At 55.4% G+C, this 12,349-nt stretch overlaps 1 protein-coding gene across 1 annotated transcript in view; it reads right to left on the minus strand.

The window, feature by feature from the left end:
* The window catches only part of Sh3bp4 (SH3 domain binding protein 4), a 67,026-nt gene that overhangs the window by 10,143 nt on the left and 44,534 nt on the right, over positions 1–12,349 (minus strand). Inside the window, exon 2 of the mRNA XM_070011685.1 lies at positions 3,003–3,244. Coding sequence (XP_069867786.1) covers positions 3,003–3,120 — 118 coding nt within the window. The 5' untranslated portion in view covers positions 3,121–3,244. The remainder of the gene's footprint in view (positions 1–3,002; positions 3,245–12,349) is intronic.

The following is a 12,349-nucleotide window of genomic DNA, read 5'->3' on the forward strand; positions in this document are numbered from 1 at the left end:
TCCCTACATTAAATTTCCCCATTCAACCTGTTCTCAGCAAAGCGTCTCTTTAGGTGAGTGGTAATTTTTGAGGGTAGTCTCTACTTTTCTGACAAGATCACTCACAGTGATGGCGGGACTGTCCACGCAGTTTGGTAGCCAGAGGTTTATGTCTGGTGATGGGTCACATCTGAACCACTATGGAAGCAGTCTGAAAATTCTACCACTTTCAAAAAATGGGTCAGGTTCATTTATACTGCTTACTATTAAACCATGGATGTTACCAATATAACCCAAGAAGAGTAAGTTTTGAGAATATGTGGAATTTGAGAATTTGTGGAATATTCTGGTTCCCGCCCACGTGTGGAGGCTCTGAGGATGGAAAGCTCCTGGGGAGCAGCCTCGGCCTGGCCGGGGGAAGACCCCTGCCTCCACAGCCTTGCTCACATCTGGAAGCAAGCAAGCAAGCTCTTTTTATTTTTCACGTTGTTCTTGCAAACAAGTGGATGGAATTTTTGGCTGAACCACCACATCTACGTCCAGTCTAATAGGCGATTAAGTTCACAATCAGCTGATGCTATCCAGCTGGCCATCCAAAAAAACCTGATTCGCTGATGAGCTTTTTATTTGATTGTGGAATATTAGAATCGAAGTGGGCATGGGTGGCCCCTATAATTTTAGTTACTCAGGAGGCTGAGCCCTGGAGGACTGAAGTTTGAAGTTAGACTAAGCAGAAAAGTCCACAAGATTTCGTCTCCAAAAAAGAACCAACAAAACCAGGCTGGTGGTATGGCTCAGGTGGTAGAGTGCCAGCAAAGTAAGCAGGTGAACCCCGGGGAAAAAATAATAAAATCTATTTCTTTGGTAGCATCTTAGGAAGAGTTTCTATTCAGTGCAACTCACTAGGTGATGCAGAGAACATCGTGGCGGGGGGAGGGGCGGGGAGGAAGGGGAGATTCTGGGTCCTGACTCCTGAAGAATCAGGCTGAGCCCTGGCTGCATTGTTGGCCCCTGCATCTGAGATCACTAGACCTGAGCTTGGGTCCAGGCCCTCCACACCACGTGAACATGACAGTCCAGTTTTCTTCCTGATGGAGAAAAGCATCTTTCTTCAGCAGACTACAGTAGGGGTGAGGTTTAACGAGGGATCAAGTGCTTGGTGTAATGATGCCAAAACGTCACCTGAAGACAAACACGTCCGTCCCCTGCTAATTCCATTTTTTGCTCAGCACCCAGTTCGGGGGGCAAAGGGAGCTGTCCTCTCTACCCCTGAATTCCAACAAAGATGGAACCATCTGGTCGGGGACCCAGCGCAGACTCTCTCCAGACTTCCTGGTCACGGCACAAAACCCGGTGTGAGGCACGGCTGCACGGGAACAAGGCCTCGATTTATTTATGGCCAGCTGTTACCCAGGCAGACGAAGTCAGGAGTGGCATTTTGAGGTCTTAAGGACCACCTTGCGGGGAAGGGACCCTAGACTCTCAGCTGCCTGGGTAAGCGGAATTCTGGTTTACATCACTTGCCTCAAAAAGAGGGGAGAGAGGCAGGAAGGCAAAGAAAGGAGAGAGACTGTGCTTTGGAGGCCTTTATGGGGTGTCGCTTGCTGAGCCCTAAGAATGGGCTTCAGGAAAAATTATGGAAAGAGGATCTGGGTCAGGCTGAGGTCCAGTAATGGAAACCACTTTGCTTCCTGACACATTTACTGGAGAGCAAATTAAAACCAACTGAGAATTAGTGAAAAGGCCTGTTAGAATTCCTCCACAGTGACATCTTGTTCTGCTCCCCAGAATAATTACTTTTCTTTCAGTAATATTTTAAAATTAAAAGAAAAACAAAGCAATTAAGCATGCTTTGTGTATCGCCTAAAATGTATCAGTGCCCATTATCATTTTAGTTTTACACGACAGAAGAATGAGGAGGTTTTACTTAAAATTCCAAGCACTTGTCTCCGAATGGAAGTGGTGACACAGCTCAAACAGGGTTCAGATTCACCCAGGGGAGAAGGCCCTCCCTTCTTCCCTCCGTCCCTCCCCCTCCTTGTCCCTCCCTCCTGCAGCCCCCCCCCCCCCCCCCAAGAAGGGGATGGAGGTGTGAATTCTGTCCTGGACCATGCGTATCACCAACCACTACCACACCCAGAGGCATAGAATCCTGGGGCTTGAACTCAAGGTTGGGGTGCTGTCCCTGAGCTTCTGTCTCTGACCTTTTTATTCAAGACTGGCACTCTACCACTTGAGCCACAGTGCCACTTCCGGCTTTTTCTGAGTCGTTTACTGCCTAGGCTGGCTTCGAACCACAATCCTCGGATACCTCTTAAGTAGTTAGGTTTTCGGATGTGAGCCACCGGTACCCAGCAGTGGCTTTGATTTTAATACAAGAACCGCCGGGGGGTGTTAGGAAGTTCAGTGTGTTGGTAACGTGGCTGCTGCTGTCCTGGCTGCCCACGCCACCGGGAGAGCACGCGAGATGACAAGGCCTCGCGAGGCCTGGGCCCACCCAAGAGTCTGAAAGATGGCTTTCTCACCAACGCAGCATGGCGAGGGTGCTGGAGAAAGCCATGGAGCCGGGGTGTTAGAGCCACGGCTGTGTTGGTGAAACGGCACTGGAGTCCAGCCATGTCTACTCATTCACCCACTCTCCTCATTCACCCACGTCTGTGGCTGCTTTCGAGCTTTAAGGGCAGCACTGAGCAGCGGCGACAGATCTGAAACCAGGAAAAGGCTTGGAATATTTTCTGCTCTGGTGGCTCCCAGCCTCCTTCCTCTCTTCTTCACTGTCTTTCCCTAGCCTAGATGTCTCCACCACCAGGCTCCTTATTTAAGCTACAGAAAGAAGGTGATTCCTACCAAGGGGGCCACTCACATGCTCCTCCAGCACACCAACCATCAAGCTATGTGGCTCTTGTTCCAGGGAGGACAAGGTGTCGAGGACTGAAATTTAGTCAACCTTGATGCTTCGGCCTGGGACGCAGAGAGCCCACGCTGTCCCATGCCCTGAGCCAGTGGTGTGGTCAGGAGCTCACCTTTGACTTCACTAAAGCTCGTTTCTGAGAAGCCCTCGCTCAGGTCAATCAGGGTCCCCTCTGACTTGCACCGGGGGAGGATGTTGGAGTTGGCCGCTCGGATCCGCTGGGCTGCCATCCTGACACTCCGCGCCGTGAGGTGCTAGGGTTTCATGTCTTTTCCTCCACAATCCCAGCAGCCGAGGCTTCGGTCTCAAGCAGCCATGTGGCGCAGTGGCGTCCACGTGGCAGTGCGCTTATATCTGAAAGGACAGGAGAAAGGTGAAAGGAGGCGGGAATTTCTTTCTTTTGAGCCATCACAATGAAGAGAGAGCTGTTTCATGTCTCCGGGCCTGGGAGTGGAGGGGCACGGTCCCCAGCCTCTGTGGTCCCCTTGGTTCAGCAGGTTCGGACACACAGCTACGTTTCCAGGGGCACGATGGAGTTCGTGAAAGGTGTCCCAGCACCTGGCCAGGCACTTGGCACATTCAGGAGGATACCAGCGACTGTGCGGCCTGCACTGCCCGCCCCCCTCTCCCCCACGCCCAGGACTGTTAGGAAGTGGCCAGTCTCATGTGTGGAGCAGCTGTGGGTGACTCAGCACCCCACAGCATCCATCAATACCCCACCACACAATTTGCTCTGGAGGTCTGGCCGCAAAGGCCAGCAGGAGCTCCCTCTCACTCTCCACTGTACTCGCTCATGGACTCCAAGCAAGCAACCAGCACAGACATGATCTACAAGGGCCACAAGGCTTCTGATGTGTGCTTGAACACAAAAGCCAGTGGGAAGTGTCAGGTGCTCAGGACATAAGCATTATTTTGGGAGTCAGGAATTCTGGACACCAATAAAATGATTGGTTTGGAGCAGACCCTGTGCCAGGGCCCATAATCAGGGCACAGGAATGGATGAGAACTAATTTAAACATGAGATTTCTGCACACTCTCAGCAGAAACAGGCAGATGCTAGCTCGTCCTGCTGGGGCTGGTGAAACAGAGCTGACCACGTCTGCTGTCCTACCTCCCAAGGAATGTGCTGCATGAATGTCCCATGTCTGGCCAAGAGAAACCATTTTGTGCAAAGTTAAAAAAAAAAGTCTAGCTGGGTGCTGGTGGTTCATGCCTATAATCCTAGCTACTAAGGAGGCTGAGATCTGAGGATGGTGGTTCAAAGCCAGCCCGGGGCAGGAAAGTCCATGAGACTCTCATCTCCAATACGCCACTCAGAAAACTGCAAGTGGCGCTGTGGCTCAAGTGGTAGAGTGCTCACCTTGAGCGGAAGAGCTGAGGGACAGTGCCCAGGCCCAGAGTTCAAGCCCCACAACCACCACCACCACCAACAAAAGTCCAAATGGAAACACTAAAGAGGTGCTAATGCCAAGCTCCAAGGCCCTTTGTGGCCCTGGAAAGCCACCAGCGGGCCCTGCCCTCCCTAGTTCTCATGTATATGGCACTGGGTGCTAGGCACCTGCTGGACCACAGAGGACTGCAGCTTCGGGTGGCACTGTGCACACTAGAGCTAACACAGGGCAGGCCCTGGGGAGCCTGGCCAGCTGGGCAAGATGGAAGGCTGGGTGGGGCAGCTCTTTTCCTACAGACTCTCAGAAGCTACAGGTGGCAGTTCTCTTTGTCACAGGTTAGGAGAGCCTGAGAGGGCCTTGATGGTTTGGTGAGGGACGGCCCGGAGAAGCTGGCACGTGTCGGGATGGCAACTTTATCCCCTGGATAGGTAGTGGTGGCAGCAAGCTAGGCCAAGGTGCTGCTCAGCTTTCCTATCATCACGGGGGAGGAAGTGATGGTCAGCAGAAAGCACTGGCGGTCAGCACGGCAGTGTGATCAGATTCTCTCAGTACCATGACAGGGCCCGGAGTGAGGGCCAGGCCTTCGGGGTAGGCAGACGGGCCTGAGCAACCTGGTGTTTTGCGCAGTGTTTTCAGGAGAGGAGAAGGGGCTCAGCCTGTCATAGCCCTGGGCCTGCGGGGAGTGAAGCTTGGTGTGTGTGTGTGTGGGGGGGGGCATTTACCGAGACCTGCAGTCCCTGACAAACACCATGACACCTACAGAAGCAACTTCCACATCCGAGCAATAGAACAGTCACCAGGTGCAGAGAGGTCAAGTGCTGGGTCAGCCCCCCTGGGCCCAGAATCTGTGCCACGAATCAATGCGCTCACACGCGGGGGCGGGGACCTTTGTCCCCAGTCAGTGTCTGGGGAAGTCCCGGGGCGCAGCCTGCTGTGGACAGGCTGCTGACACGATCCATGGAGTGAGCCACGCCTTCGCCTTCACAGTGAGTGTCCACAGGCCCATGGTGACTCCCCCCCCCCCCCCCCCGCCAGGATTGTGTCACACAGCAAAGGGAGGCGGTAGGCAGCCCCTGGCTGGAGGCCTCCCTCCTGCTGAGGCCCTCCCAGCCTGGATGCGGTCAGGCTGAGAGCGAGGAGCAAGGCCCTGCACACCCATGCATCCTGTAGATCCGCCCCTGTGCCTCTGTCCCACAGTGGAATCCTCTGCTCTCGGGTGTTGCCTGCGGCTTGCCAGGCCTGGCTCACGCCCCACTGGCACCCAGGAAGCCCATACCCTGGCCATACCACCCTTCTTCTGCCTCCTTACTGACTGTGAGTGGACTGTACTCGGGGACTGACTGACCAATCCCATGAGGCCTCATCACGGCCCAATGAGAGCCCGGCACGCAGGCTGGGGGCAGCCACCTGGAACTCCTGTCCCCCTGCCCTCTGCCCTGCAGATCCCTTCTTCCCCCAACTCAAGAGATCCCACCACTGAGCATTCCCAGTTTTTCCCGGGTTCTCAAAGTCCTGCCAAGTCCCGCCACTCCCGAAAGTCCTTCCCAAGCTGCTCTTACAGGTCAGTAGGCGCCGGCGGCTCACCTCTGCCATCCTAGCTACTCAGGAGGCTGAGATCTGAGAATTCTGGTGAAAATCCCGTGAGATTCTCATCTCCAAGTAAACACCAAAAAGAGCTGGAAGCAGAACTGTGGCTCCGGTGGTAGAAGGCTAACCTTAAGTCTTTTTGCACAGGGCCAAGGGCAGGGTCTGAGTTCAAGCCCCAGGACCTGCCCTGCTCCCCGCCCCCTGCAGCCAAGTCAGCTTCAGTCTACTGCGTCTCACCTGCGCCTCCAGGTCTGCTGCCTGACTTCCTGCCCCGCACAGCCACCCACCAGCAGCTGTGGAGCGAGGGCCTGGCCCCTGCAGTGCTGGACCTGTCTGCCACGGCCCTGGGAAAGCCTAGCCTGATCCCCCCGCCTCCCCCTTCTCCCAGCTGGGCCGGCCCCTCCAGGCTCCTCAGGTTCTAGACTGACTCTGGCCACATTCCAGGGCCTCAGGTCCGGTTCTCCTGGCCACGTCCTGGGACCAATCCGGGATGCTCCGGGTGCGTCCTGAGTTCACAAAGCCCACCGCACTGTTCTGCCTATTTAGGCATATGTTAGGAAATATCCCACAGAAAGCACGTAAGAAACTCAGGACATGTGTCAGAACCGAGTGGGTAAGCAACTCAGAAAACCCCCTGAAGAGACAGGACCTCCAGGGCCGGGGCGCTGGGCCCTCAAAGCTTGGGTGGACTGAGCTGGCGCCTGCGAGGCTGACCGGTGGCCTTGAGTCCCCTTGCCCTGCGGGCTATCCTCCAGCGCCTCTGGGGTGGCTACTTCCCGGGTGCGGACCCAACCTAGGGCTGGTCCTCCCTCCCAGGCCCCCCTCCACCTGTCCCAGGCAGCTCCATTCAGCCAGCCCAGGCCAGACCCCGTCCTCTCCGGGTGTGTATGTGTGTCTGTCTCAGGCTCTCTCTCTCACACACAGCTCTGCCTTCAGAGCCTGAGCAGCCCCGCCAGCCCTTCTCAGCTTGTACACCACTGTCATCGCAGCTCAGTCACAGTGGTCAGCCCTGCTCACCCGCCTGCGTCCTGGCGAGCTCTGGGTTCCTGCAGTCCACCCCCCGTCAGCAGGCAGACGCCTCCGTGCTCCACCACTTCCGAGCTTTTAGGACTTGCTTTTACACCTCCAGGCCCCTGCTCCTGCCATCTCTCCCTCCTTCTCTGCCTCCTCAGTCTCCTTGTAGTCTGGAGATAACATGCCCTTCCCACCACAGGGCCTTGGCACATGCTGTTACAGCAATGGAAGGCCCTGTCTCCATGTTCCTTAGAACAGTCTCTGCTCAAAAGCATTACAACGGAAAAATCTTTCCCTTTTCCCCTTTTTTTCTTTTTTTTGGGGTCCAGTAGTAGGGCTTGAACTCTGGGCCTGGGCGCTGTCCCTCAGCTCTTCAGCTCAAGACTAGCACTCTACCCTACCACTTGAGCCACAGCGCCACTTCTGGCTTTTTTCTTTTTGCTTATGTGGTGCTGAGGAATCGAACCCAGGGCCTCAGGCATGCAAGGCAAGTGCTCTACCACTGAGCCACCTTCCCAGCCCTCCCCTATTTTTCTTACTCCCATGTAAGATTTATGAAGACTTGGTCTCTTCCTGCCTGCTGTGCTGAACTGGCATGCTGTTGGCTCTTAGATAGTGAACGATGAATGAATGAATGAATGAATGAATGACCTAAAGGACAGTGCAGAGGGATTTTGGTGAGAAATCTTTTATGGCTGCTATGGTGTAATTACACATGGCGGGGTGAGCTTCGCAACTCCATTCTCTTCTTGAAATTCAGGCATGCGTTCCTGGAACGCTGGCAGCCACCTGGGCAGGCACTCTGCATGACCGGATCAGCCCCGGCCCACGCGTGTGGGAGCCCTCCACTCCTCAGACCCCACCTTCTCCAGGCCCCGTGCCCCTCTCCCAGAAAGGCCCCACATCCCGCCACCCTCCCTCCACAGGCACTACGTGGGGTGCACGTGTGCACACCGTGAGCCAGGGCACCAGCAAGAGCCCCCACCCCCGGGGGGGCGGGGCACGCAGGCTGCTTGTGGGCACCCCCCCAACACCTCTCTCTCTCTCTCTCTCTCTCTCTCTCTCTCTCTCTCTCTCTCTCTCCATGTGGGATCGTACCTGTGGAGCATCCTGACGCATTCACGGCTTTTTCTCTGGGTGAGTTTCCACTCACTCTGTGAGAATTGGGGGGAGTGTGCTCCAGAAAGTCATCCGGTTTCCAGGGCACCCCTTAGGGGGCCACACACATCATGCTGGCCACCATGGCCTGAAGACCCTAACTGGGAAGCCCCAGGAGTCTGTCTTCAAGACTAGACCCAACTGGCCTGGGTACTGACCTAGTGGGGAGTCCCGTGTGGTGGCGCCCTGGGCTGGTCTCCCAGGCGTGGCACAGCAGGGAGTTCGGGGGCTCTGGCCCCCAGGAGGGCCAGCCCTGTCCCGTCTGGGAGGACACCGCTTCCCGCCTGGAAACCTGCTCGCCGGAGCCTGTCTCTCCACGCACGCTCCACGCACCACCCCTGTGGCCCCCGAGGCGGCTGCCCCCTTCCGTGAGGACAGGGCCTGGGGTCCACGGGGCGCTGAGAGGCACCATTCTCCCATGTCAGTGCCCACGTGGAGAGCGTTTTCATAACACAGCTGGGCGCAGCACGGGCTCCCGCCCCAGAGGCCTGGCCCCCCCGTGAGGTCTGCCCCCCCCCCCCCCGCGAGGTCTGGCCCCCAGGTAGGTGTGCAGGCAGAGCCACGCCCCCAGCACCTGGGACCGAGGGGGGGGGTGTCTCCCAGGCGTCCCATCCTCCTGAAGCAGGGCAGGTGGCCACCTGAGCTTCTAGGAACACAGTGCTGGGGCTCAACAGAACAGAGGGGACAGAAAGGAATAGTGCCTTCCAAGAACACAAGGTTCCAGAAGAAGGAGCAGCTGCGTGTGCCCTGGGGGCCGGCGAGGGACTCACGCAGGCTCCAGGTCTGTCCACGCCGGTGAAGCCGGGACTCTAGGACAATGCAGTGGGGGCTATGGGATATGCAGTGTGGAAGGAAGAGAATCTGAGTTGGAGAGCCAGGGAGGCACCAGGAGGATCAAGGGGGGGGGGGAGGGGGATGGATCTTAGTCCATACCCTGGCCTGGGCCTCCTGCCTGGCCTCCCCTGTCCACATGGCTCGCAGCTGTGGGCGGGGGGAGGGGGGGTTCCCACACACCGCACTGAGCCCGTCACTTCCTGCCTGGCCTCGCCTGTAGTCTGAAAGCGACCCCGGTTCTCAGCTCCTATCCCACACCCTCCCACTCTCGGCTTTCACTGATGTGCGCACCTCTGTGCGTGCTCCCTCTTCCTTGGACACACCTCCGTCTCTGCATACACCTCATGCACTGCAACCACCCAAACCACAAGGGGAGAAAGGACTCACTCAGCCCCTGCCTTCCAGGTCCTAACCAGCCGGGAAGACAACACAAAGAGGGAGACGTGCCAGGGACAGGCACGGTCCTCTGTGGGACCGCGGCTGCCCGGAGACCGCACGTTTGCTCAGCGCCACACGTTCCAAGGTAGTTGCTGTTCACCCCCACCTCCTCTGTTCCACCACCCCGATGCCAAAACCCGGGGCGAGTTCGGAGATGAGCCCACCCAGACCTGCCCTGTCAGGGTCCACTGAGTGGCTCAGAGTAACTCAGCTGCCCGCCTGACGCATGTCTGCGGTCTGCCCACGCCGAGCCATGTGGACGCCGGGCTGAGCGTGTGACACGGCTGAGGCACGTGGCCTACGAGGAGAATCATGTGATGGTGGACACACTCCCAAGCGCCGGTCACCAGCCAGGGACCCAATTATCTCTGAAGTGTAACAGTGGTGACCGAGGCTGGTCAGGCCTGGAGGCAGATTCCTCGCTCACTCGACAGAGGAAGGGTCTGTGATGTCCGAACACTTGCCACGAATGTGCCACAGTCCTAAATAACCAAATAAGTGAAGGCTGAGCGTAGTGACACAGTCCTGTAGTCCTAACACTCAGGAGGCAGAGGTAGCCTGCGCTACATCGTGCCCTATCTCTAATACAGAAGCATGCGCATATATGTTTTGTTTTTAAAATAAACTCACTTGGTAACTGCCTTTAAAATGGAGTTTTGTAGTGCTACCCAAGACAGGCCTGAAGTAGCCTTCCTGCAGATGAACACACATGACTGTTTTGAGCTGGGCTTGGCCTCCACGGTGGGAAGCACGGGTCTGGAAGGCACACTGGCCTGAGGCTTGAACTGCATGCGGGCGGGGGGAGGATCCCTGAAGTTCTTCTGTGGGACTCAAATTCAAATGGGGGGGTGTTCAGGCCAGCTAGAGGGGAGGGGCAGCTTCTCAGGTTTAATGCCATACTAGGTCCTTCTGGGAGTCTCCGTACTCACACCCCATGGGTGAGGTCCATGTTCTGGGCAGGAATCTCACATCACAAACACAGGATCCCCAAGTCCAAGTTTGCCCTTTGCAGAGAGCAGAGTCAGCCACCAAATGGGGTGGAACATGCACGCACACGTGCACGTGGGCACACACACGTGTGCGCACACACGCAGTGGGCTGGCTGACATCACAACCACACACTGCTTAGGCGGGGTGACACAGCGGTGCTGCCTTAGCTCGCTGGTTAAGTGTCTGCCTCCCACCTGACCGAACCGCAGCCACCGTGGACCGGAACCTTCTCCATGTTATCTACCAACCAACAGCATTCGGGGAGGATGGAATGGGTTTCACTAGACAGCTACGCTCCTGAATTACTGTCCAAGGTTATCTAGAGAGCAATAAACCAATTACAAATAAACGCACACGTCACTCCTGCTCATTAGGGGAATGAGACAGAACTATTGGCTGTCTTCCCACTCCGGTCCTCCCCAGATACGCCTGTCTTTAAGAATCAGGGATGTAGATAAGCTGTTTGCAGAGATACAAAGCCAGACACACCTACTCTCCAGCACAGCAGGGGCAACGCTCGAGCGCCTACAGCTCACTTCTTCACAGAACTGAACAGAATGAGAAGTCCACACAGTATCCTATTAAGACTAAGTCTACAACTGTTTTTTAAACGTTTTAAATGTTTAAAATGTATATCTGACAGAGAAAGAAAGTTCTACACAGAAGACCAGGTGGCAAAGGGAAGGTTTGGTTTTCCTTCTTTAGACTGTTCTAACTTTCTTTGAGCTACGTTCATTACAAACATTTAAATATGTATTTTATATCCTCGTTCCTAAACAGCAGGTTGTTTTTACCTTTGCAAGGCCATTTTCTGAGATGCCAGCAGCGTTGCTGTCTAAGGAGTTGATGCTGCATCTCATGCTCCTGTGAGCCCTGTAACCAGGGAGTGACCCTGGCGAAGGAGACCTGGATCCCAGGCCAGCTCTGTGACTTAGGGCAAATCATTCGGCCATCTGTCCACACCTGCTCCTCCGATTCCACTCTCGAGGGGACAGTGCCAGCTGACAGAAAGGGACCCAGGGAACCCAGCTCAAGAAGAACCGTAGGCAGGAGCCAGGCTGGCCAACCTGGCTTCGTGGTCAGCAGAGGCAGGCCCTCCTTGGCCCAGCTTCTCGCGGATTTCCATGCTGCTATCAACAACCTCAGAGTGGCCGTCCTGATACCTATGTTCGCACTGGGGGCTGTTTTCTTGGGATGGCTTTCCAGCAGATTCCAAAGCCTTGGCAGAGAGGCTTGGCAGCTCACTGGACAGTAGTGAGTGTCCACTTCCCACCTTTAGCTGGAAGTTGGAGAAAAGCCTTGGCCATTGGGGAAGAGATTACCAGTCACCTCACCTGGCTTGGATCATTACTCAGACTTGGCTGAACTCATCCACAACAGTGGTCCCAGGAGACCGTGTCACCTGGTAATGTAACACACAAAGGTCACATCCCCCAGTGACCCTGAGGTGTCTTGGTTTCATGCTTTGATGCACCATCAACGATGACATTTACCTCGTGACACATTTCTTAGAATGGGTCCTGTCACACAGCCACGTGGGATGGAACCGACAACATGTTACTTCCTACCCCTGGACAGCCATTCTGCGCCCTCGGCTGAGTGACACTGCATCTCCCCTGTTCGGCTGCCCACGCTAACCCGCTTGCTGGCATGATAACGTCTCGGCCAAGCACACACATCAGTCTTTCCTGGGCTTTCTTCTTGAAGCACAGAAAGGCTTCCCTTAATGAAAAATCTGATGAACACACATCTGTTTCTTCTGATTTGAAAAATGGGTTTGTACACTGACATTAATGTACAAAGGATTTATTTTGCATCTTGGTGAGGAGCTTCACACAATGAGCACAAAACTAAGATTACTCCTGCACAGAGTTCCTGAACATCTTATCTCCTTCTGACCAATGTGGCAGCTTCACACATTTTAATATCCTCCCTTCGCCAACCTGGACAGCAGTGCCTTGGGGAAGGACGGGTGTGCACTTTCTACCACTGGAGTCTGTTTCTGTTGTGTATGTTGCATCAATAAGAACTGACATCTCTATACTAT

Source organism: Dipodomys merriami, unplaced genomic scaffold (assembly GCF_024711535.1).
Source record: "Dipodomys merriami isolate MVZ:Mamm:240054 unplaced genomic scaffold, mDipMer1.0.p SCAF_1, whole genome shotgun sequence".
Classification (NCBI taxonomy): domain Eukaryota; kingdom Metazoa; phylum Chordata; class Mammalia; order Rodentia; family Heteromyidae; genus Dipodomys; species Dipodomys merriami.